Source organism: Arctopsyche grandis, chromosome 8 (assembly GCF_051622035.1).
Source record: "Arctopsyche grandis isolate Sample6627 chromosome 8, ASM5162203v2, whole genome shotgun sequence".
Taxonomy (NCBI): domain Eukaryota; kingdom Metazoa; phylum Arthropoda; class Insecta; order Trichoptera; family Hydropsychidae; genus Arctopsyche; species Arctopsyche grandis.
In genome coordinates this window covers 16,711,900-16,739,162 of record NC_135362.1, presented here as the reverse complement: position 1 = coordinate 16,739,162, position 27,263 = coordinate 16,711,900, and the positions used below count along the sequence as shown (strand labels likewise).

The following is a 27,263-nucleotide window of genomic DNA, read 5'->3' as shown; positions in this document are numbered from 1 at the left end:
CCATACGTATGGGAACGTGAGATCAGGTGATCATCGATAGTAAACCCGTGGTCGACTAACACCAATCACCTAATCTCTACGTTACATTACGTATATTCCATTTTTTTAAATAATATATTTCCCATGGTGTCATTGCGGTTTATCCCAAAGCGACACCTATGGCTAAACTTGTACATATATCAATTTTAAATTATATTCATATAGTGGTGACAAATAGATGGTAGGTCAGAGAAATGTAATAATAATAGAAGGGCCTTTACGAATAAATAATTGTCAATATTACGCGGTACGTCTCTATAAATACGCTACAACGCACGGAATACAATCGGATCAATTTACTTATAAAAATGTATCCCATGTTGTTTATTGTGTGTTTTTGAATGCATTGTGCAATTTTTACAGATGCTTGCCCAGCTTGCGAGTAATATAAACAAACAGAGAAGTTTTTATCGGACATACGTCGAGCACTTCTCTGGTAGGTAGTCAATTTGTTGAGGAACCGTTTCAACAATGAAATCAGATAAATTGACAAACTCCGGTAGGAAATGATCAACTTTCCTACCAAGAGCGATCAGAAGCACCGCAGAAATACTCCAAATAAATTCTCTTCAATCGAGGTCAAACCAGGGCTTGAACTCGGGACCTCTTAATGGTTAGCATTAACAAATATACATAAACGAATTTTTGTATGATGCAAAAAATTCATAAAATTGTAAAAAAAATCTATTTTTTATTTAAATCTCTTGTGATTGTTAAAAAGAGTTAGTTAAAATTATGGTGCGTACGAACCAAACCAACGAACGGCCTCTGGGCCAACTTTTTAAACCAGTAGCATACAAAATATCGAAATGAAAATTAAATTTAAAAATTAAAATTAAATATCAAAATTAAAACTATTATTATTATATTGAAATTAAATTCAAATATCAAAATAAAATTATAATCATTATATTAAAATTAAATATTGAAAGTTAAAACAGAACATGCACAATTTAAATAAATTTTCGAGATTGACCTAAAATTAGATCATCAACAATCACATACAGGTAATCCTCGACTTAAGATGTTTTGACTTCCGAAGATACGCACTAAGATCGAAAAAAAATCAAAGAATTATTATTTTTACTTCCCCGTAAAGCACAGTTACTGAGAATATATCATGTATTAGTATGGGTGATCCAACGATCGTCGCTAACCCGGTGTGTTGTCGGTACATCAAACGGATATTTTTATTCTTCAATTGTTTCTCTCGTCGAAATAAATCAAACAAATAAAAAAAGCTCAGAGGTAAAATTTATCGGATAATATGTGATTATTAATTTTATTTCGACGAAAGAAAAAAAACCCTTTGACAAATCACCGACTTCGGTTTTTTTGTCAACACGATGTCGATCATCGACGGCAGGATACATAGCACGACTTTTAAGAAATAATAACAAGATTATTTTTCGCTCGTAAGCAGAGAAATTATAATATCTCTATGGTTGTAAATGCGTATCGTCGTATTTCAAAACATTTTTGCAATTCAAAACATCAACGATGATCTAATTTTAGCTCAATCTCGCTCTTTAGCTTAATTTTGATATTTTAATTTCAATTTTTTAATTTAATTTTTATTTCGATGTTTTGTATCCTGCTGGTTTAAAAAGTTGGCCCAGAGCCGTCGTTGATTTGGTCCGCACGCACCATTAGACAAAACTAACAAAAGTACATACATTCACATGCATAAGGCGATAATTTCATTTTCCATATCAAAATACTAATAACCCTGACATTCCCAGTTTCCTATAAATAACACATACATACATTAACCTTTCAACACGAAACATTCCTTCACCCTTTCCTTGCCGACGATGTCGTACCCCTGTCGATTGACCATTAAATATCCTATGAGCACCGCAACCTTCTCCCTAGATGTACGTTTATACATACATACATACGTACATACGTGAGTATATTTCTCGGTGAGGGCGAATGTTCATTAATTCATTAAAACCAATCCCTACTTCGCCCGCCTTACGACAGCAGTCTAAGGGTTAATGAAGCTAAATTCGCAAGTGACTACAATTGTGACGATGTGATACAAGCATACGATAGTGACTTTGAAAAGCCGCATAAGCTGACTAACCACAACCTTGAATCGCGGATCATGTTTAATCCTATGTTTGCACTTAGCCGGTAATTTAATATTGGAATATTTAACGAAGTGCGTCTTAAGTGGGCTGAACTCTCAAAAAAATGTCACAATCATTAACACCGCTATTTATTTTATTATTTTCATTTTGCTATTCCGTATCGTGACTTGGTATAATTTTTTTAATACGTACATACGCATACTTTCTCTATTTATATTATTAACATGCGTGCATATCATTCAAATTATTTGTTTACGTATTTAATTCATATATTTAATATGGCTGTTCATAAACCATATAACCCAATAACACTTGCTAAAAATCATGTTTACCTATGTTCATACGTACGTAAAAAAATTTCTCATGGAATGCAAACTGATCCGAATTTAATAAAATCAGTATAATGTCAATGCTAATATTATACATACATATGTAAATATAGGTATTATACATATGTACATACATATATGCTGAACAATAAGAGTATAAGCCAAAATCAAAGCTTATTTTTACTAACCATTTACTAAAAAAAAAAAGATGCTGTGAATTCAGTTCAAAAAATATTGACCGATTTAGCAAATATGTAGGTGCGTCATCATCTACAGCCACTCGCCATCCACTGCTGGATGAAAGCCTCTGCAACATGCTTCCATTCGCCTCTGTTTTGAGCAGCTAAACATTTTTTTTATTTCATCTACCCATCTTCCTGATGGTCTCCTTACATAATTTTAAATTCTCTTGGGTACCATTCGAGCACTTCTTTCGTCCACATTTCGTTCACTCTTCCAGCTACGTAATCCACCCATTGCCATTTCAATCTCTTCACTCGCTCCACTATGAACATATGTATATCTAACTTCAACATACTTCTCTTTTATTTTTTATTGTTACAATCAATATACAGATCGCTCCAATGCGACGAGTGTACGATAACGGTCAGAAATACAATAATACATATACAATCAGAATACATAGCATATAACAATTAATCAGTACAGAAATAATAATCATAGAGACATCTATGGATTATTTTTAGATTTTTGTGTACAATTATTATTACAATTTTTATACATATAATAAACACGAAATTATAGAGATATCTATAGATTTCAGATTACTGTGCATATTTTTTACAAATTATACACACAGATTTTGTGACAACAGGAAATGATCTAATACCAATTTTCAGGAACCGTTTCAACAATGATCCGATAAAATTGGCAAACTCTGATAGAGAAACGATCGATTTGGAGTCACAAAACCCCCAAACCTAACCAGCAGTTTGACGAGGATTCGAACCTTCGACCTCAGTGGTGCTAAATATATACGCTACCATTAAGCCAAACTTATGTACATAAGTATAAGTATACGAATATAAGTTATATAAGTAAATAAAATAATTCACTGTTTAAGAGCGTATTATTAAAAATTCGATGACGCCATCTATCACTTTTGGGAAATTCAACGTATCATGGTGAAATTTCATGGTGTACCAAAAACTCAAATATCGTTAAAATACGCAGAATTTTCACATAGCTCGATGAAAAATTAATTAAAACATTGTCCAATTCAAATATTAAAGAAATAACTTTTCTCGGGGTTTCCCAACAAATACATACATAATATCATACATACATACATAATATGTAAGTATTTGCAAAAGTCTCGTATAAAATTTTCCCGATAAATTTTTCAAATTGTATTCTACGCTTTCGTTTATTATATTGCAAATTAATTATCGAGCGGCTGTCGGTATATGTACACGAATATATTATTTGTATTATTACATTGAGTAAAGATTGAGAACGTAAGATGAATGGAAGCGTGGGTTTTGTATGAGATTTGCAAACCGGTTCTCAAATACGTTTGTCGCGCGCTCGTAGTAATAATGTCGTATTGTTGAATATTTGGTTTGTTTATTGTTAAGCAATCGCTATATTTAAAACGATACGAATTTGTGCTCTTATACGTATAAATATTTGTACACACACATCCTTTCACAAGTTCAAGGCTTCTAAAGATTTTCAAACATTACATAAATAATTATATACATACATACATACATATAGTCCGACCGCTGTACTCTGTGAGGTGGATTATATGCCATCTCGCTTGCCCTAACATATTACGCGATACAACCATATATACAACGAAAGCATTTAAATTGCAATTACCGCTTTAGTTAGTACGTTTAGATAAAAAAAAAATATTGCGATAGAAAACCAATCCTTATAAACGTGGTGAAATAAAAAATTTGCCAAATAAATGAAAAATAGCTCGGAAAAAAAATCCGTAAAAAAAATATATTTTTGACTTTTAAAATTCGCTAGACAATTAATTAGAAGTATTTTAAAGCAATGAAATATAACAATTAATAGGAAAAATATCTGACTATTGATTCCAATACTCACTTTGAGCGTAACAATCCTAAATTTTGAGTTAAAGACCGCAAAAGCCAAAAAACTGTAAAAATCGCGGATTTTTTTAACCGCTCATATCTCGTAAACGATCACCCACCAACAAAAATCAATATCATATTCGAATTCAGTGAGTCAAACTTAGTAAAGATTGACTAGTCTCCGCTCTGGTAACTCAAAAACGTGATTTTTTGTTGCTCAGTTTTATTAAGGGGAGAAATTCACAATCCCACTATCCTGGAGAAGTTTTACGAAAACATGAGATCTTGTTGCCCATTAGGAGATCTTGTTGCCCATTGCTAGAAGAAAACTTGCACATGTAGTCGACCCTCTCGAGGGCTGTTCGACTCCTAAACTTACTAGCATATTCCCTGGATCTCTTCAATGCCAGCTACATATGTTTGAGTTGGTCGAACACATCCTACTTACGTAGCAAGATATAATTATTATTTATATTATAATTATTATTTATATACAAGTTCAATGTGAAACTAAGAATGGGATTTATGGATTTTATTTTTGATATTTACACTTTTGTTCATTTTTTTTAATTTTATTTTATCATGTTTTTATGCTTTTGCTTTTTTCTTTTTGTTTTATATTTTACTTGTTTTATCTTTATCAAATTTAGGCCATTGTGACGCTATAGGTTCTTCCTGTAATGCCACAATGGTCCAAAACTATTAATAAATAAATAAATAAATAATTTGATAAATTCAAGATTATTGTATTTGTTTTTTTTTACACATATTTCTTTCATGCTTTATATATATTTGTTCTTTTTGTTATTATTGTATTATATATTTGTATTATAACCATAGTGACGCTTTGGGGTTACCTGTCAAGTCACTTTGGTATTGATTTTTAAAGTGAAATAAAATTTTGGTTTTGTTTTTCCTTGCAAAATGAAATGAATTCTCGTTATATGTATGCAGTGGAGGATTAACTGAATTAGGGGCCCTATGCGTTATTTTATTTTGGTAGCCTCTTCCTCCCCCCCCCCTCAATAAATAAAATTCCAATGATGTGTAGAGTGGTTTCTGAAAGACCCAGAGAGTAATGGTAGAGGTAGTTTATTGTTATTGATCCGTCGATCAGCCAGCTCCGAATGAAGCACGGAACAAATCCGCCGAATATTTATATACAGCGTGTACTCACGGCACAAAGAGACTATTGCTCGATTGGTCGCAATACCTTATTGGCTATTATATACAGCTTATTCATACGCCGAAGCCTTTTTGGCGCGAACGCGCGATGATGCGATCAGTGCCAATCAACCAGTGGTCAACGAGCACAAATAATCTAATCTCTATGTTACAATATTTACTAAATTAAAAAAAAAGGTTCAATTTTAAATAATTTATAATTTCCGCAGTCTCTCGGGGTCTCCCCCCCCCCCCCAGATTTATGGAGGACCCTAGACAAGTGCCTAGTGTGCTCTTTACTATTGTCACAATATTTAAAAATTTATAATTTGTATTTTAAGTATAATAACTAAACAAGATTTAAGATAAATGTATCGATACGTCGTCATTCTCTAGGTTTATCATAAATACATATTTATTTATTAAAAATTTTCCGAAGTGACATGAAAAATTTTCTCCAACGTGTCGCTATCATATGTGTATACACATTTTATATTGTACATAAACAATTTATTATAGTTTCACAATATCTACAAGTCCAAGTATCCATTCCGATTCATTCATGAACATATGAGTTTGATCATGCACGAACTATTTATTTTAACAGTCAAAAGCTATCTTCAAATATACTCACCAGGTATGGCATGTAACTTTTGGATGTCAAAACTTTTTACCTGTCAAAAACTTAGTATTTAAAAAGGAAATCGCATTACAACGTTGCTATAATTCCCGTTTTCACTAATATTTATAGTATTTCAACCCAGAGAAAGCATACATTGTATGTACATAGAGAATGGAACAAACGATTGAGAATACTTAAACTTATATCAAATAGTTCATGCATGAACAAACCAGTTCGTTTATCAATTTGTTCTTTTTTGAACACTATAACTGGCCAAATTGGTTCGCGTATGGACAATCTATATATACAGTATGTTCATGAACAAACGAGATGTACACTTGGACTGTAACATACATAACACTAAAGTATTGTTGTAACAATAATGGTGGAGGTTGGCAACATTCGATTTTGATTATATAACTATCTAAATCTCGCCAGAAATACTCGAAATAATCAATAAAATCGCACGATTTGCGCATTTCAATCATGATCAGGATTTTAACCCGAGACTTCTCATTTAGTAGAAACACAGGCGAACCACTAAGCTGTGTGCAAAATATTCCTGTTAATGTAATACATACAAAATTTATAAATCAAATATAATATAAATTGTGTATAATACGAAAATCGTATGTACATAGTATATTGCTTACCTTTTATCGATAGCCGTAAGCCACTCGGTTGCCATGATTGTGCCGCGTTCAAAACAAACCTATCCCACTATTTATTTAATGAAATGATTTTAATATTATGTTTATAGTTGTAATAAAGGTATTATAGCAAGCAAACTGGCGGATGATTGATTACTGAACGTCGATAGGTGACAACGACCACGCGAAAAATATTCATGATACATTTACATGGAAAATTTCGAGGAAAATCACCGATACCGCCAACTCAGTGCGAAATCTAAATCACACATAAATTGATATCATGTATTACAATTAATAAAAAAAATTAATACAATATATCCGGTGTCGCTTTGTGAGTCAGTTTGTGGTGTTAATGTAGTCCGGTGAGACGAGAGAGGCCTTGTTCGATACGACCACGCAAAAACTGGTAAAAGTTTATGTATGTCTCTCTATGAACGCGTCTGTCGCAGTTAAAAATGCGTTCGTTACCGTAACTGGACCGTTTGAGAACGACTGGACGATCTTGAGCGACGAAGAACGCGACCACGTTGTGCAAACTCGAGCACAACGTTTGCACACAGCAAACAGTAAATTTTTGCATTAAAATAAAAATAAAGATGAATTTTTACATTGAAATAACAAAAATTACTCCGCAAAATACGCAATTAATAATCGGATAAATGATGCTTTCTACCGATTTATTTTGCGCAAATTAATTATACAGAAAATGCTATGCTATGGATAATATTCGTATTTATTTATAAACTGATTCCATATTTAACAAATTTTAATTATGCATTGTCTTGCTAAGTTCAAATAGTATACAATTGCAAAATTAAAAATGATGACACAGATTATTTGCGATTACTTTTTGTCAATAACATTATATTATATAAACGTGCAATTTTTAATTCAAAAACTTCTTCATCAAATATATATATATATATATATATATATATATATATATATATATATATATATATATATATATATATATATATATATATTGTCAGTGAGTAAATTTGCTCTTGTTTCAATTAAAATTCCATTGTTTTTGTCCGTCATTCATTTTTATCTGAATTTTAATTAATTTGCACCCTTATTAATTCCTTCTTCCATCCTTCATTAAACCTAAGAGAGCCCTTACGTTAAATACAATAAATAAAATAATCAATAACCCAATTCAATATTTTAAGAAAGAGGCAAGGCTTTAAATTTTAATAAACCACATTACTTATTTGTTTATAGATTTAATAACATTTTTTTCAGAAAAATCAATAAGAAAATAATAAATTTCAAACACGAAATAAACCAACTACCTACCTAAAAATATCGTGCGTCGAATTTTTTCGCCTAATAAACAATGGAATATTTAAAATATTTGAAATTAAAACAATGAAAGTATACATACATGTGAGAAAGTTTGAAAAATTAATCGTCGTCTCAAAAAAGGCGATGCTTTTATTTAATTAGATAATAAAAAGCAACACAGGCTCGTAGTGAAGATGCGAGCGAGTAGCTTACTCCGCGAGCACTTTCGCTAGCGCGACTGTTGTGTGGTGTGTGTTTTTAGTCGTGTTGAGTTGTGAGGGTTCGGGGGGCGCATGCCCCGGGGGCGGTGCTCGCGCGGTGGTCGCCGGCGGGGCACTGAGTGTGTGCTGCGCCCCCTCGGTGCCCCCTTCACCCCACCCACCGACCGCCTCACGCACGCGCCTCCGCCCCCGCCGCCCCCTCGTGCCAACTTTCAAACTGACGCCCAGGTGCAACGCAGCCTGACTGCACACACACGCCCACCCACTCGATGCAACCTTTTCATGCATAACTGCAACCGTAATCGCACCTAGCAAATCGAGATTATTTATTGAGATTATTTTATTAAATAAATAAAATCGTTCACTTTTAGATAAAGTACATAAATACATACATATATGTGGATTCGATTTCGAATGATGCTGGTTGACTGTAACAAAACCTTTAATAGAGTTTGTCGTTTGACGATCTCTCCTAAAAAAGTTTGCAATCTGTATCATCAAGACAACTGATTTTTACACATATTTTCTACTGAACTTCCTAGTCAATATATTGTAAACTTCAAGATCTTCAAGATACAGTGTAAGAGATTGAACTCCCAATACCGATAGATATCTCCAGTGTGTTGATCTGAAGAAGTAGTAAAGTTTTACTGAAAAAGTTAGTACTGTTACGTATACTAAACAGAGCCGCCGAGTAATTGCGATCGGATTAGGCCGGGTAGCGTCCTGAGAGACCGTGTGACCTGGGTAAGTGGTTTTAAGGATTAGCGACAAGCTAAGTGCATGAAAGCTAAACAATGATTGCACTTCTCATACCGTGGGAATACATATCCGAATACGTGACTATACAGTAAGTAAACAGATTAGACGTCCTGAGAGATCTACCCCTTATAAGGCGGTACGTAGGCGATATCATGTCATTCTGGACGGAGCACTGGCAATGCATGTATCTCCTTAATCATCAATAAATGCTGTGAGACGACTGTTGGCCTTTTACTTGGATCCTCCACCCACCCCTACGCAACAGTACTAAGGCTTCCAATCCCGGAATCCCGGTATTTTCTTGTACCACGAATCCCGGTGCTGAAACTAGTCTGAATACCGGGATTACGATGCTGGCAAAAATTTATTTAAAAATATTATTTTTACAAAAATAATATGAAAAATACATAAAACAACATTTTATAACGAACAATGGTGGGATGAGCAATGACAGTCATAGTCCATTTGTTTGCCACCCGTTTCGACGCCGGCTTGCCGTTTCCATGAAATTGTATGAACAGCCTGTATTGTGTAGCAAATATTGTGCTCAACCGCAATGATATTTGATGCATATTTTGACTGATGCGAGCTCGATCACTGAAACGTTTTCGAAACCGATCACTGATCACGTTTTCATGATCTAGAAAAAGGTGTATTGTGTGTCAGTGTATTTTGGGGATTTTTTGAACACCGTTCGTCCAATCGAACTGAAATTTAGTATCAGTTACTAAAATTCTTATCGATACGACGTAATTTTTTTCAAATTTTCAAGTTGACCGGAAATGGTACCTCCCCGTATAGGTATCCTCTTTTTTATGTTTTTGAATTCAATTATCTCCCAAACCGCCAATCAAATCAGACTGATTTTTTTTACTTGTAATATAAATTATTAATATTATACCCCAATATTTTTTTCCTAAACCGAAAGTAGTACTTTTACTCTAAAGATTCAAGGCTTTTGTATTGTGTAAGTTTCCCTACATTTGTGTTCAATTTGTATCGAAAATGCTCATAGCCGGTATGTGTGAACGTGTATGTACATATGTATGTACATACCTACATATGTTTGATTATCGAATTTTGTTTTTTATCCTTCTAATATTCCTCAAATACATAGATAAAGTCGTGGGTTGGTCACATCCGATTTTTTTTAATAAAGTCTATGTATGTAATTGTAGTTTTTATTTTAGGTGGATTGTTTCGATGAATAATTACTAGACGGTACAAACTACCACGATGGAATGAAAGTGATGTTTATTAATTTATTTATTGTGTTTTATTTAATCTTATAAATCTATGGATGCAAACCGAAAATTTAAAGAAACATAGGGAGAGTTGCAAAATGCAATTGAATGCTTTTGAAATATGAAAAAATGCAATTGAACTTTTTTTTATATATTTGATTTCCCGGTGCTAGCACTGGGATCCCGGAATCGGAAATTCCCAGCACCGCAATACCGGTGCTGACGTAACCTTCCGGGATTGGAAGCACTACTTAGTACTATGTAAATATGTATCATCATGAGCATTGATTTTTAGCAGGGCTGTGGACTCCGACTCCGACTTTTTATTACGATTCGACTCCGACTCCGATTCCGACTTCTACTCCGACTCCAATTTAAACGATTTTAATACGATCGATTTTCCTTACCAACGTGTGAAATTATTAGTAATGAAAATAACATATATATTCCAAATATAAAAAATTAAAAGATTGAAAAAAATCAATAAAAATTTATATGTAGCCCAATTTATTGAATTATTGGTAATGGTAATACATAAATAAAAACTAATGGTTTTACACGGCTTCGATCTATATTTTCAATATAAACCGCCTAAACATGGTTTAGGCGGCTTTTCTTATACTAAACATTAATCTTATAGTAATCATTAATTTGTTTTTGTATTTAAATTATTTGAATCGAAATAAAATAATATTTAACGATAGCCAATCAGTAACGAATGGATTTTTTATATATGAGGGAATCGGAGGTGAAATTGGAACCGAAAAATGAAACTGAAATCAGAATTAGAAATCGGAAAACGGAACTGAAAATAGAATCGAGATCCGGAACTGAAAAATGAATCGGGATCCATACCTGAAACAGGAATTGGAATCCGGAACTGAAACAGGAGTCCGGAACCGGAACTGAAACAGAAATCGGGAACCGGAACGGAAAAAGGAATCGGAAATCGGAACTGAAACAGGAATCGAAATCAAAATCGAAAACAGACTCAATATCGATTTCGTCGTCATAGAAAACTTGATTTTTTCAATAACGTCACAGATGCTACGAACCAAACCTTACAACTTACATAGTTATGTACATACAAAGTCTCTTTCGAAATTATATATTAGATGTGTATGAATTTCATACACAAACAAATCAATTTAATTAAAATAAAAATAAATATTAGAAATAATCGGTTTTGGCCACAACAAATCAAAATTCAACGATATTATTTATAATGTAATTGAAATTCATGATTTTTATAAAGAAATTATTACATTTCAATTAATTACTTGATTCAAATCCATTAAATTGGTGATTTTAGTTGACACATACCGAAATACCATTAGTTAAATAAAACAATAATTAGTAAAAAGGAATCGGAGTCGATTGAATTTTTTATGCTCCCACTCCACAGCCCTGATTTTCAGCCAGTCCACAAACTTGCATTTTTTACCGAATCATAAATCATAAATGAACTTCATAGTCAATATATGAATTACAGGATGTTTAAGATACAGTGAACTCCCAATATTGAACTATTTTGAATTGTATTGTATTGAACTCCCATATATTGAATTGAACTCCCAATACCAATATCTATTTTATGTAAAAGTGAGGTCAATATTGAGACGAAAAGTCTTTCATACCTTGTTGATCTGAGGAAGTAGTCGTGCAGTTTCCTGGAAAAATTAGTACCTACATATGTACATATACTCATAGGTATATGTACATATGTAGGTAGGTAGGTGTATCATCGAGAGCACTGGTTTTTAGCCGGTGAGCAAATATGTTCTATTGAATTTCATATATGTATGTATGTATGAACTTTGTAGTCAAGATATGAATTCCAGGATGTTCAAGATACAGTGTGAGATTATGAACTCCAGTCCAGTATAGAGGTGATTATTGAGATGTGGGGGTCTTAAAAAGAATACCTTGTTGATTTAAGGATGTAATAAAGCAGTTTTCTGGAAAACTTAGTATTCAATATCATCTAACGTACTGGTTGTTAGCCAGTGCTCAAACATTTTCTACTGAATGTCATATATGAACTTCGTAGTCAAGATATGAACTCCAGGATGTTCAAGATCCTTATATTATATTACTATTATGACGAACACATTCGCCGAACTTAATATTTGACCTGAAGGGTTTCGCTTAAATATTTTTCATTAATAAATAATAAGGATGTGTTCAAATCGAAGTCAACTCTTTGAGATGGGTATAGAAGTCTTTCCACTTTGTAAGAATTTTCGATAGCTGCTTACTTTAACCGGAAATGTAGAAAATTTTCTACCGTTTCTTGATTAACTTTTGATCTAGACGAATTGAATTTAGAGGATTGGAATTAAAACGAATGAAAGACTGACTGAAAGATTAAAAAAAAGTAATCAAGTTCAAATTCTTGCCAAAAATGGTAAAGTTTAATTGAAAATGCATATAGAAATATACATATATCATACTGAAATCCTCATTTTGATTTGCTCTAATTGTGTAATATCAGTGATTTATTGGGTTTAATATATGTATATTACACATATATGTATGTATATATAGGGCCTATAATATAGGCCCTACATATATACAGCAAATCGACAATTTCCGCTTTCTATTTCCACTTTGATTTCCGATTCCCGTATATAAAAATATATTTACTATTTGTGAAAATTCCGAATGGGAATACTGAAATATTTATGAGAAAGATCACAAATGAAAACTCAAGTCTCTCTCGGTTATTATTTAAGCATAAAAATATTATATAATATGTACATATTTATGTAGATAGATATAGTTTTTATGGACACGCGTATATATATATGTACATTTTTAAAATATATTATACTGTGTATATATTTTTTCTAATAAATGTATTTCTCATGTTACATTTGAACATCATGCTTTGCCCTCAGGAATTTTATTTATATTACTCTTAATATTTTTTTTCGTTTAAGAATTTCTATGTCTATACCTTGTCGTTATTACTTTTTAACGTATAATATATAGAACGCTCTTTTTTTCATTTTGCGCAAATTTCTTCCTCAGCAGACACTCGATCTTCATAATCTATCATAATAAAGACTCGTTCTTATTATGCGAACTGTATACTTTTTTTATAAGTATGAATTGTTTGAAATTTTTCATATCACCAACTGCTTTAGTATTAATATCTCACTTGAAGAAGTTTTTGAATTATTAAAAATCGAGTCATTTCGCATTCGGCTTTGTTACACGTTCGAGATTAATGGCACCTTTTCATTCCGTAGACATTTTGCTTCGGTCGTCGCAAATTTGCCGCCAATTTACATGCTTTAAATCGCAAACGAGGCGATTCTTCTCTTCTCATTGTTCCGATATTGATTCAATTCATTTCTAGCAAAAACTTGCGCGCTTTTATTTTAACTACTACATTTTGTATTTCGAAATAAATCGTGGCATAATCTCAAGCTTAATTTTTTTAAATAAATTGAAACATCCAAAACCGATTAACTCAAAGAAGTATGGAACGTTGTATGCTTAACGAGCAGAGATAGAAAACAAAATACATGGGTTAAAAGTACGAAAAAGGTGGTTGATGTAATGGTGAGAGTTATTGAAATGTCAATGGACGGATCACGTAGATAGATGAAAGAAGTACTCGAATGGTACTCTAAGAAATGTAAAAGGGTACAATGAAGACTGCAGGGAAAATGGGTGGATGAAATACGAAAAATGTGAGGGATGAGATAGATTAGTGTGGCCCAAAACAGAGACGAATGCGAGCTTTCATCTAACAGTGGATGGCGAATGGCTGTGAATGATGATGATTTGTAAGTATGTAGAATATACTAATGGTTAACATATAATGCTTTTAAAACAAAATGGTAACGGGTTCATATCCCACTGGTTTCTTCTGGCCATACCTTGGATTTGTGACTCCAGGTCGATCGTTTCCTATCAGAGTTTGCCAATTTAACTGATTTTCATTGAAACGGTTCTAACAAATTGGCAACCTTACCTATTTTCTCGCAAATCGAGTTTTCATCAATCTCGAATTTCGCTGAATTGTATAAAATGCTGCAAAATTTACAAATCTGACCATTTATGTATTTGTTAATGCTTATTGATATGTATATACTGAATTTCGCTGAATTGTTTAAAAATGCTATATATTTACAAATTTGACCATAGATGTCTCTGTTGGGTATTAATTGATATGAATTTACTCATACGAATTTACTCATATCAATTAACTTGTATCAAATGTGCAATGTTTCTGGTCAGGAAGGCGCATTGGGGTAACCTGTTAGGTCTTCCTGGTATAGATTAAAAAAAAATGTATGTTAGGATTTTAAAACTGCTTACTGACGAATGGGAATCGAGATCTGGAATTAACCTACTGTTAAATCCACTGAATTGGAATACATATAGCAAAATTTTGACAGTTAACATCGAAATTAAATTAAACATTTAAGATACGTAATTTACTCATTTTCCACTATTCCTTTAACTAGTGCAGTTTCACAGTGCAAACTCCGTCAGCTTGCACTCTTTAACTTTGCGTTTGATCTTTCTAGACTTCTCGACATAAATCCTTATACGCTTCGGAGAGTTTCCAAAGATCCTAGTACGTATTGTTGCTCTAGACATATTTTACATATAAATATCTTGTTTTTAACACCAGTTAAATTCAAGTTACGCCTAGAGAATCGTTAATGAACAATCCAATATTTGATGAGTTGACAGTTAGCCTACTGAATTATGTTTTTCTTTCTGAAATTTAAAAAAATAATATGACTAATATGATTAAAGACATGGCAAAACATGCACAATACCCTGTAGTTTTACATACATTTAACAATACCCTTTGGCTTTAAATTCAAATCAAATTTTACCCCTCAGTGAAAAACTTATTACATCTAGGTCAAATTTTAACAAAGACGGTGGAGTAAGTACTTCGTCCATTATATGTGGTGAATAATTAATGGAATAATTATATAATTAACTGGAGCGGCCTGAAGCCAAGTTACGAAAGCAAATTGCTACGCCTCGTAGAGGTGTCTACGACAAATCAGTAAATTTAAATTCATTTCGCTCAACCCTTTCGTAACGAAGATTGTTCTACCACGCCCCGTTTTGCTGTTTGTTTGCACATTTTTTATAAATTAATTGAACAATTTAATAAAATTAATTGATTACTATCAATTTTACCAATTTCGTTTCGCAAAAGAACGAACAAAATCAGTTTCTAATTTCCTCCGTTGAAAATCTGTTCGCCGTAAAATTTGGATTAGTAATTAACCATTAATTGGCGTAGCGAGTGCGTTGAACCGACTGGGTTAATAATGAGAATTAAATATTTAATGTAGCGGAAATTACACGCCATAATCGAGAGACGCTGTGCTGTTTCTTTTGCTCAACGTTTGTTGTAATCTCGCGGGATTCGCAAAGGCGTTGCGCAACTTCGAGTTACAAATTTCACTTTAAAGCATATTATCTCCCATCCAGATCTAATCTCAATTCAAATTGCATATTTTCAAGTAAACTAGCGTTAAAATAGAGTTTTTTGATCGATTTTCATATTAAAAAAAATAATTTCAATGAAAAACAATGTTACACCAAAACATCATGGTCCACGTTTAAATTTATTTATTAATACAATGTATATTAATAATGCTTATAACATACAAAAATGAATTAAGCCAGTATATATGTATAATAATAATGTTCATATCAATTCAAATTATAAGTATAACAATATAACACCACTATCTCTAATCCTTGAGGACACAAATTTCACAAAGTTAGTGAAACTTTTGGTGACTATCTAACAGCGTTACGATAGTCACCAAAAGTTATAATGTTATTATGTCCAAAAGTATTATAATACACAACCTCTCATATTTCATACAAATAAAAACGTGGTCGATGAAAGTTTTATTGAGAAGAGTATTTTGATGTTAAATAGATTATGTACCACAATGGCGTCATATTTTTCTGAATATGAAATATGATTTATTGAAAAATTGTAACTTATGATAAAAATGCGTGCTCAGTAGTGCAAGGGGCGTGTTTGATGCCTTTTACGAAAATTCTATATCGCAATAATTTATGAGACACAAATGTATTGAATTTTTTGAACACGCTTCAACTACATATTAATACATACATACATATGCATATATTTAGTGTGTGCAAAGTGCTAATAGTAGAAAAAAATTGTCTTTTGAATAAATCGAAATAGAAATTATTATTTATGTTGTTTCTCATTTCTTTCATTGCATTATATTTTTCATCTAAATATGTGCATCTTTTTTTTAAATTTAAACTGACTGACGCGGTTCTTAAATGTAAGTAAAAAATTATTAGTCACAATATTCGTTTCGCAAGGTACATAAGTACATACTGGTGAAATGGAACGTGACAAGCATAGGGTAAATTATGAATCATGACTAATTTGCCCTATGACATGATGACTCATTAGGTTTTTTTATTTATACCACATTTTTATCAAATTTAAGATTTCAGATTTAAATAAAAAAAAAACAGATTTTAATCAAATTGTGACAGTTTTCACTAAAATTTGTAAAAGTACTCTTAAATTATTCTATGATCAAGTTGAATTTTCACGTTCATAAAGTAAATATTTCTTGAATATTTTTGACATAAATTTTTATGGCAGCAATAATCAAATATAAAATTACTGAAAACGTAATTAAATTATTAAAAAATTACTGAAAATGATACATGTAGTATAATATGTATGTGTATATGTATATAGCTACATATTTTTAGTTATAATATGAATTGATAAACACTTAAAACCTAAACTAAAAAATCGAAAATCTTGACATTTCAAATAAACCATTGAAAATTTTAAATCTATATACAAATTGATAGTCCGTTACTCCTATCTAAATTATCTTTTAAAATTCTGAGCAGATCATCGCGTACCTATGCCCCAATTTCAATTCCGCGTGCGAGCACAAATTACAGACAGAACTCTTTTCTGTGGCGAGCAAATAAAACATTTAATCAATTAGCGAGCGACCATAACCTTGATATTTTTTATAATATACATGAGCAAGCAAGGGGAGCAATATTTTTTTAATAATCTTATTAATTTTGAAATTCATTACTTACAGTTAATTATTTACAATTAATTATTTAAGTTCTCTGTTTTTCTTATGTTAATTTGTTGTGTGACTACGAAAATGTTTACCCTTAACTTTGTTTCTACTGAAGAATTTTTTTTCTAAAGAAATTTTAAATTATTCATAAATTATTAATTCCAATTATGTGCACACAGGCTACTAGTAGTAAACCTATCCAACAAGAACATGTATTTTGTTCAACCCCTTAATTCTTTGTGTTTTGTCTCAAATTTTTCAAAAAGAATTTTAAATTGTCTTCTCTGAAGCGCTTTACATACGATAGAATTAATTTTTTTTAACATATTTTTTTTTAAATATGGAAATAATTACTATTTTCAAAATTAACAATAGTAATATTGAAATCGACCAAATGTTGTTTCGCGATCGAACAGTCAGTCCAGAGAAATGTTATAATAATAGAAGTGCCCTTTCGAATAAATAAATTGTGTCAATATTACGCGGTACGTCTCCATAACTACGCTACAGCGCACGGAATACAATCAAATCAATTTACTTATAAAAATGTATCCCATGTTGTTTATTGTGTTTTTTTTTTAATGCATTGTGCAATTTTTAACGATGCTTGCCCATATTGCGAGTAATATAAACAAACAGAGAAGTTTTTATCGGTGCACCAAGCATCAAATACCACTGATGCTAACATTATTTAGGAATGTCTGTGGACAATCGCCACTTGACAACAATATAACGCCTAAAGCCACTTCTATTATTATAACATTTCTCTGAGTCGGTCACGATCGACCGGTTTTGGCACCCTTGCCATTTATTATTTAGAACAGATTTTTATTAGTATAAATATATTTTAGTTTCTTCCATGGGTGCCCGCAGAAAATTATCTCAGGGGGGGCAAAATATTTTTAGTAATGTTTTAATGTAGTTTTAATTTACTGTAGCGTATTTTTATGGTGAACGTAACGTTAAAACTAGTAAGGCATACCTGACACTCGGATAAAACTTTGTAAAAGGTAACAAGTCGATGAAATCTTGGCTACTTTTGTATTCTCGCGTTTTCCAAAAATCAAACCAACTCAAGGCTTCAGTTTCAAAATTATCAATGTGGTATACCTGATTAATAGTAGACATTATATCCTTAAACTGTTGACGATTCAGCTTGCACAATTTCGAAGGATGTAGCAACGTTAAATTGTGCACTGTTGGCTTCACAAAATCGACTCTCCATTGAGTTAATTAGAGAATCTAAGTATGGAATGTAAACTTTTTGTCTGAAGTACTCTTCAACACTTATGGTTCCCGGATTACTTCGATGCTTTTGTCTTCCACACTGTCTTGGGATAATCAGTTCAATATCCACTTTCTGTGCGAGTTGTACTGTTTTCTCAAAAATATCCCTGAAATAGTGATCGGAATCACCTCGGTGAAGTTTTACTACACTGAGCAGGTTTTGAACTTTCAGTTGGACTTCTGGAAGATGTATGTAGCTCATACAACTAAATATTTGACTATTTTCAATCAATCCAGGGGGGGGCAAGTCCCCCCCCCTGGCCCTCCCTGCGGGCGCCCATGGTTTCTTCTATTTTAATTTTACATAATTATACAATTTTCATTATTATTAACCTCCCAGGTAGACAGAAGTAATGTTATAACAGGAAACAGAAAATCCACATGAAGATAAATGTTTGAAATCGATAAAATCTAGAATATTATATTAGTATTTATAGCCACATTTCAGCACCTAACCCAATCTTGCATACCGGAGTCATCTGCCCGTCTATGCTACTTTCAAAAAACGTAACAGAGTTTGAGCGACACGAAGGCGACACACCATCAAACAATATCGATCGTATATGACCGGTGGTGGAGTATGGTCGTGATGGCGAGCGTGTGTGGGCCTCGTGAGAGAGAGCAGTGCAGCCAACCGGTGCCGGCGCGGTATGTCAGCCCGGGCGTAGTGGCGGGGAGGGGCTCGGCGGGGTGAGAGGGACGGAAACGGAGAGCCGAGAGCTGTCGTCGCGTCTCTTTCTCGTCATCGCCATCGCCACTGATCACTGACGGCGGATCCCCATTCGCTAATTAGAGGACATGAAGATGGCCGATGGCGCACCCATCTTCAGGCGCAATCGGACGGGAACCAAAGCTCAGGTCTGCCGCACCGCCACTCCACTCCCCTCCCCTCCCCTCCTGTCCTTAATACCTACTCCCCCCCCCCACCCCATTTCTGCACTGACATTCTCGTCCTCATCAATGAAAACTCGTTCAGTTTGAATAATCATAGTGTTGCCATTCATTTGTCTAATTTACATTATTATTATTATAATTCACAATATTTTTCTTTCACTATTCACCATATGACCAAACGTAAAATTTCACGACCATTACTATTTTGTTCAAAACATTAAGTGATAGTCATTGAGCACTTTGAATAAAATAATATGCCAACTCTGATGGTAAATTAATACATATGATGAATGGGATCATTGTCGATGATATGACATCTTAAATGTCATGAGATTCTTATATTTTAACTTTTAAATCCAAGTTCTTCGACGCTCATATTAACGAATATCGTTTTGCCTAACAGAATGTTGATAATAGTATGAATAACTTTTTTGCTATTAAATAGTTTTTAGACCAGTATTATTTCAGAATAATCTATAATAGATGTTCCAAAACGAAATTTGAATTTTTTGATTTTTAAATGTTTTTCATTACATCTTACATCTATTTTAATAGCTACTGATCTACTGATCATTTTCTATTTTCCAATTTAAATTTAATTTTGTTAGTAATCATATTATTATATTATTCTAATGTTAATTAATGTACAGCATAATAGGAAAAAGAGCTCAAAAACCTATTTACAATTCTTACCAAAATCAAATACTATCTATATATGTACATATGTATATGTAAAAAGCTTTTAAAAAATCTTTGAAATATTACGATTATAGGACTTTTGTCGTTGGCCCGATGAACCGTTTGAAGAGATGGACAGCACTCTAGCAGTACAACAATACATACAACAGACGATTAGACGAGATCCATCAAACTATGAATTTATATTGACGATGCCAGATGCGCAGGATGAAGGCGTTTGGAAATATGAACATTTGAGGTTATTATAATATAAATTGTCTATTGAATTTCACCTAAATCCGATGTGTTTCAAATCTAATATTTAATTTCTCGTTGTTCATTGATTATAGACAATTTTGTATGGAATTGAATGGTTTAGCTGTTCGGTTGCAAGAGGAATGCCATCCACAAACTTGCACACAAATGACAGCCACCGAACAATGGATATTCTTGTGTGCTGCACACAAAACACCCAAAGAATGTCCCGCAATAGATTACACTAGACATACGCTGGATGGAGCAGCATGCTTACTCAACAGTAATAAATATTTCCCTAGTCGGTCAGTTCACGTTTTTCACCAATGTTACAAATTTTTATTCGCAATCCAAACTGTTCTAAAGTGTGTTCATTTTTCAGAGTGAGTATCAAAGAGTCTTCGGTTGCAAAACTGGGCTCCGTGTGTAGACGAGTCTACAGAATCTTCTCACATGCGTTTTTCCACCATCGCAAGATATTTTGTGCTTTCGAAAGTGAAACATTCCTATGTCGCAGATTCACTTGTTTTGTTGAAAAGTACAAACTGATGCTGAGCATGAATCTCATCGTTCCGATGCCGAAATCGGGACTCTTCTCGGAAGTTGAAGATTCGGAGGCATGAAACGAGGCCGTGTCAAATGTGACTCCGGCGCCCAATAAGTAATCTTCTACATTGCCGGAAATTCACATTTGACAGGGCTACTCAAAATGATAATAATGCAAATGAAATTGCGTCTCACTCTTATCCAATAAATACTTACACCCATTATGTTTTGCTAATTATTTCGTGTGAATATCGATTTTTCGGTAATAAATAAATACTTTTATTAAGAACAATATTTGTAAGATCATGTTATTTATCATAAATTATTTTTTATCGCTTCCAGTGTATATCATTAAGTTAAATTTTTTAATTAATGTTTATTATTAATGTATATCAGTGCTGGTCACCGGTAAATTATTGGCTTTAGGGGTATGTGTTATAATTATATGATCATATGAGCTAATATAACATAAGTGCGAACATGTATTTATATCATCACTTTGTTATAAATCGCATCCTGAAGTTCATAATTTATTCTGGGGACCTTCATCAGTGTATGTTTTTTATATAGATTTTTCCTATAAATTAAACGTCACAGCCATGATTTTATTAATAATTAATAAATGGAAGAAAAATGATATTTACAAATTTTACTCAAATGTATCATTACAAAACCAGCTATAAATGAAATTATAAAAACTGTCCTTATCAAGATTTCGCTTTTCATTTTAGTGTATTTATTACATTTTAAGAAAGTATTTATTCTAATTGTTTTATTTGCTTGTACTGTATTCATATTGTATACTAAAATATGTGAATTTTTGATGAAAATGTTAAATATATATATATATCGAGTAAACTTTGCGATGACTATGAAACATCAGGGAATATCATTAAAAATGTCTATACCTGAATTGCAAAACTTAATACACTATATATTATATTACTAATTTTTAACTGTTTAAAAATTAATATGTATCTATACAAGCGATGGTAGACAGTGCACTATATTGTATGTATTTTAAGTTAAATTATTTACATTTTTTACCCATGTTTTGTCTATAATCCTGACATTTTCACTTTAAGAACATACATGATGAAGAGTAAAATTTATGATGATAAATTAGGACTAAACTTTGTATCTCCACAATCATACTTTTCCATGTTATTGATTCAAGTATATAACACAATTATTAACATTGACTTGAATGTGTCGATTACACTGCTCATACTGTATTATTAATTACATGGTTTGTAAATAGAGGAATATTAACTTAATTTTATCCCTGATAATGTTTTAATACATAACAATTTCATTCAGATACACTTATATGTACTAGCAAATTGTAACTAAGTCAAAACTTCGATGCAGTATTTTAAAAGTAAAGAGGATTATTGTATGTAAATGCAGTTATAACAGAGCAATTCTGTTCTTACTAGTTTTAAACCGATTAAAATCACACCCAACATTACAAAATCTTTGTGTCATATGAACAGAAACAATTTATATAGCATATGTAGTGAATACCTGTAATGAATCTAAAATTTTTATAATCTGTAAAAAGCTTTGCATTTTGCATCAATCCTGAAATTTCATTGTCAATATAACAAAAAAATGTGAAAATATGATGAAATTAATGGTATTTTCACTTAAAAATAAACATATAGTATAATTCAATGTCGTTATTATTTTACCTTGTAAGAATCATTCTAGAGTTTTTGAACAATCCATCAGTCTTTCAAAACTTAAGTACAGATCTGACTTGTATGATTAATATTTCCGCCATTGCGACATCATTAGTCTTTTTTATTTAAAAGCAAACCATCACAAAGGTCAATAAATAAAAAAAAAATAAGTACAATTTCAATAGGAACTATAAGCTCCTGTCATTATTGATATGTAAATAAATAAATACAAATAGATTTGTTTCAAATTAAATGTCACTAGCTTTTGTCTGTTGATGGTTTCTTTTTCGAATTAAATCTTGACAAATTCTTCTTTCCCTTGGTACTATTAGTTTGAAGACCCATAGCAGCTATTTCTTCGGGTGATACCTTAGGTTGCTTTTTATAGGGTTTCTTTTTAGTACTAACATTCGTTTGCCAAAATGCATTATTACAATTTAGCGATTGGTATCTGTAAATATATAATTCAATAAATAAACCGCTGAGAGCATATAATTTAATTTAATGAAACACTAAATTACCCTGGCTCTGTAGTATTTACAGGATCATTTGATAGTAGTATATGGATTATAGGTATTTCCCTGTTCACTACAAGCCTTTCCAATGCGTCTGTCTGCGGTTCCCAAAATTCTTCACATCTAGAAATAGAAAGTCTTTCATCACACCACATTTGGTTTGTATCCAATATTTAAATTATAAATTACATACTTTCTATATCCGATTTTTGTGATTTGGTGTTGAATTTTTTTATGCCTTTTCATTGCTTCTGCACATGCGATAGCCCTCAATACTCCATCTCCACTACCAGTCCAAACCACTGCCTTTGTTTCATCCGTGTCTAACACTCCAGAAGCGTGTTCTAATAGCCTTGGCATTTTACTTCCACCTTTAACCTTAAAAAATATTTATTGTACTGAAAGTACTGAAAATATAAACACTAGGTAAATTATAAATTCTTGCAAAAATTACCTGCATCCATAAGAAATTTTCTGGTAAATTTGGAATCGGAATTCTATTTCGATCTAGTGGCTCCTCAACAGTTTTTCCTTTGGTGTAATTTTCCATGTTGCAATATCACATTCTGGAAATTAAATAATAACTTTATACACATTTATATATGATACGTAATTGATTTAAAAATTGCATCCCTAATTTATATATTTCATTTATCAAATTAAGTATGAAAATATTGAATAAATATTTACTATTATAACCTAAAATTATTAAGTTCAATCTGTTTTAATAGATTTCATAGATCACTTATTCATTGTTATCAATTATTAATTTGAGTAATAAACTAATGCTTAACAATTGAATAAATAAATAAAACTAATAAACTTACGACGTACAAATTTGTCACCGAAAACCTTTGACAACTCGCCATTCAGTAATAAGACCACTAAACCCGACCATACATAAAATAAAATCATCGATCGAATTTTTGTAAATAAAATCGAGATTTATGTTTAAAATATTGTATATCCATCAATTAATGATAAAATAACTGACATCTCGATATAAGGTTATAATTCTTGTATCAATGTGATGAAAATAAAAATAAATCACTAAATTTAATAAACCTAAAGTCTGATTTTTCCTCTTAGAAAAATCAAAAATGTTGTGACCACGATTCATTCCACACCCCTGAACGTATCAAACTGAAAATTTATATTTGTATTCTTTATGTACTAACTTAGAGTTGATAAAGTTTTGGTCAGAATTCGTAAACTGGAAGTATTTTTTTAAAACAATATTTCATTATTTTATTTTGACCTTTTGAATTATTTTTATTTTCTTGATATTTAATGTGTACAATAATAATAGTAATTTTAAATATTAAAAAAATTTCGAACAAAATCCGACAACTGGAAGTAGAACTTTTGTCTTGTGTAAGTTTCCCTATATTTGCCTTAAATTTGTATCGAAAATGCTTTCATAACCGATATCTGTGAAGGTGTATGTTTAATTATCTAATTTTGTTTTGTGACCTTCTTATATTCCTTAAATACATAGATATAGTCATGGGTTGGTCACATTCGAATTTTTTTATTTATGTTTAGATGTTTGAATAATTTGTATAAAAATGTCTTTTTCAAATGTCGTGGGGTCACATGGCTTTTATAGAAAGGGGTCACCATTCGTTAAAGATTTAGAACCCATATTCTATGTAGGTGAATACACACAATCAGTGGCGTAGCTAACATTGCACAGAATCATGCAAAGCATCACGGCCAATGCTCGACAAGGGGCCCACAATTTAAACATTCAATATGAAAAAAATATTATTATCCAATGTGGAAAAAAAATTTGACCATTGATTGTAAAAATGAAGAACAAATACGATATGAAACTTCGTTATGGAAAATGGTTTTGGAGAGACTGTTTCGCATAAAATTAATGTTACCCAAAAATTAATTAGGATTTCGAAGTAACAGAGAAAAACTTTTGGATGATTACAATAATTTTTTTTATCCCAAGTTCAATTGATTGCGAACTTCGGTGCTATGAAGCAAGTAATAGATATGCCATCCGGATCAATAAATTATCTTAATCCAACGATACAGAATGAGTTGATAGAATTGTTAAGAAATAAGTTAGGAGATAAATTAAACCTTAATATTAATTCATCGCCTTTTTATGCCATAATTTTGGATACGACCCAAGATATCACCAAAAAAGACTAATTAAATATGATTATGATTAATATTATTCGGGATGAAAATCAACAACCCACAAACTTCAATGTTAATGAAACATTTTTGGGATTTTTTGAATTAAGCGGCCATTCATATCAGCGGCAGAAGATATAAGCAACCAAGTAATGGAATTGTTAAAAAACATGAATATATAATACCTATCGAAAAATATTATGGCCAAGGATATGATGGAGAAAGTGTTATGAGTGGTGTTGATAGTGGTGTCCAAACGAGGATAAAAAGTATTCAACCAAATGTGGAATATGTACATACATTGTGCTAGTCATAATTTAAATTTAATTATCTACGACAGCATTATCAATTGCCATGAAGTATCATCATTCTTTGTTACTATTCAGAATATCTATATATTTTTTGGCAATAACTTAAAAAGATGGGATCTTCTTTCTAGATTTTTTACGGAATCAGAAGTTTTATTAAACAAACTGAATCCTACTCGTTGGCCAAGTAAGTGCAATAGATATTAGCAGTGAAACTCCATTTTACTGATATGCATAATAAAGGCATTGGTGAAAATAAATCTAAAATCAACAAAAAAAGAAGAAAGAAAAGAAGCAATCCGAATAAAAAATAAAATTACGACATTTAATTTTGTATTTATTTGTGAATTTTTATTTAAAGTGATGAATGAAATAAATTACGGCTCGAAAATATTGCAGAAACGAGATCTTACTTTAGACGAAACCACTTTGGTGTTAAAAGGTATATATGAGAATTTTAGTAAATTACGAAATTTCATGATGATCTTGAAAATAAACGTCAAAATATCATTAAAAGTCATTCTGATGAGTAAGCATCCGGTTACAGATTCAACGGTGAACAACTATTCAGAGTAAATGTATTTTATAGCATTATTGACAAGGTAACCGTTCAACTTAAAAGTCGCTTTCAAGGAATGCATTTAGTGAACAACTATTTCAGTTTTCTTGAACCATCAGAAGAAAAAATCATCAGAAGAAAATATTTTCAAAAATTGTTTAAAATTAAGGAAACAATATCCAGAAGTTTTCTCTGATTTGATGACCAGTTCATTCAAGTAATTTCATTATTGAAAAACGGTTTCAATAATGAAATTACAAACGATAAGACAATTTTCACAATTACTTATCACAAAATACAGTTGATTAGAAAGTGAATTTTCGGAAGTTTATGTCGTGTTTATGTTATTTTTTACTTTACCAATAACAGTGGCGAGTGTTGAACGATCTTTCAGTAAATTAAAAATGATTAAAAACTACAAAATAAACTATATCGGACAATCAAAGCTAAATTAGGACTTAAAAATTTAATTAGTGATTTCGCGAATATGAAGGCAAAAAAAATTTTTAAATTGGTGAGCTTATTTATAAATTATTTTCTCTATTATATGAATATTTATTATGTCAAATATGTATATAAACTTATTTCATTTCGTATTTAAAAAAATATTTCAAGGGGCCCTTACGTAATTTTTGCATCGGGGCCCAATATTTCCCCCAGAGCAATAAAAAAGGTTAACAATAGAAATTGACAAAAAGATCCCATTTTTTTCTGTGCTGGCGCAGTGACGCGCCGCTTAATAGTAATTTCAGCCTTTTCCAGGGAGGGTGGAGGTGGGGGTTAAAGTCGGCCAATT

The 27,263-nt window shown here is 31.8% G+C and overlaps 3 protein-coding genes across 6 annotated transcripts in view; 1 reads left to right on the top strand and 2 right to left on the bottom strand.

Annotated features, from left to right (window-relative positions):
- Positions 1–7,113, bottom strand: part of Epac (Exchange protein directly activated by cAMP) — a 129,689-nt gene extending 122,576 nt beyond the window's left edge. Inside the window, exon 1 of the mRNA XM_077437193.1 lies at positions 6,973–7,113. Within this exon, the coding sequence (XP_077293319.1) occupies positions 6,973–7,007 (35 nt within the window). The 5' untranslated portion in view covers positions 7,008–7,113. The remainder of the gene's footprint in view (positions 1–6,972) is intronic.
- Positions 7,114–19,464: 12,351 nt separating this feature from the next.
- Positions 19,465–23,081, top strand: Mob4 (MOB kinase activator 4). Of its 2 annotated transcripts, none has more exons than XM_077435814.1 (4): positions 19,465–19,731; positions 20,541–20,704; positions 20,796–21,005; positions 21,083–23,081. In XM_077435814.1, the coding sequence occupies exons 1-4, from the start codon at positions 19,672–19,674 to the stop codon at positions 21,321–21,323; spliced, it is 675 nt and encodes a 224-aa protein (XP_077291940.1). In that variant the 5' UTR covers positions 19,465–19,671; the 3' UTR covers positions 21,324–23,081. The 2 variants fall into 2 exon arrangements, with proteins under 2 accessions (XP_077291940.1, XP_077291941.1); XM_077435815.1 differs by having other exon boundaries at positions 20,796–21,001; positions 21,067–22,916.
- An 18-nt stretch (positions 23,082–23,099) lies between these two features.
- On the bottom strand, positions 23,100–24,348 carry Rpp25 (ribonuclease P protein subunit Rpp25). 3 transcript variants are annotated; one of them, XM_077435811.1, is made up of 5 exons: positions 24,281–24,332; positions 23,901–24,012; positions 23,640–23,824; positions 23,453–23,569; positions 23,100–23,382 (listed from the first exon to the last, which is right to left on the bottom strand). In XM_077435811.1, the coding sequence occupies exons 2-5, from the start codon at positions 23,994–23,996 to the stop codon at positions 23,190–23,192; spliced, it is 591 nt and encodes a 196-aa protein (XP_077291937.1). In that variant the 5' UTR covers positions 23,997–24,012; positions 24,281–24,332; the 3' UTR covers positions 23,100–23,189. The 3 variants fall into 3 exon arrangements, with proteins under 3 accessions (XP_077291937.1, XP_077291936.1, XP_077291939.1); XM_077435810.1 differs by having other exon boundaries at positions 23,101–23,382; positions 24,274–24,348; XM_077435813.1 differs by having other exon boundaries at positions 23,103–23,382; positions 24,146–24,292.
- Between the last annotated feature and the right edge of the window lie 2,915 nt (positions 24,349–27,263).

What these genes read in the sequence shown, in the direction of transcription:
- Mob4 (XM_077435815.1), top strand. Translation starts at nt 19,672, where the DNA reads ATGAAGATGGCCGATGGCGCACCCATCTTCAGGCGCAATCGGACGGGA. An exon ending in TGGAAATATGAACATTTGAG is followed by an intron (nt 20,705 to 20,795) that starts GTTATTATAATA and finishes CATTGATTATAG; the next exon opens with ACAATTTTGTATGGAATTGA. An exon ending in CAGTAATAAATATTTCCCTA is followed by an intron (nt 21,002 to 21,066) that starts GTCGGTCAGTTC and finishes ACTGTTCTAAAG; the next exon opens with TGTGTTCATTTTTCAGAGTG.
- Rpp25 (XM_077435810.1), bottom strand. Translation starts at nt 23,996, where the DNA reads ATGGAAAATTACACCAAAGGAAAAACTGTTGAGGAGCCACTAGATCGA. An exon ending in ACAAAAATCGGATATAGAAA is followed by an intron (nt 23,570 to 23,639) that starts GTATGTAATTTA and finishes TTCTATTTCTAG; the next exon opens with ATGTGAAGAATTTTGGGAAC. An exon ending in GTAAATACTACAGAGCCAGG is followed by an intron (nt 23,383 to 23,452) that starts GTAATTTAGTGT and finishes ATATATTTACAG; the next exon opens with ATACCAATCGCTAAATTGTA.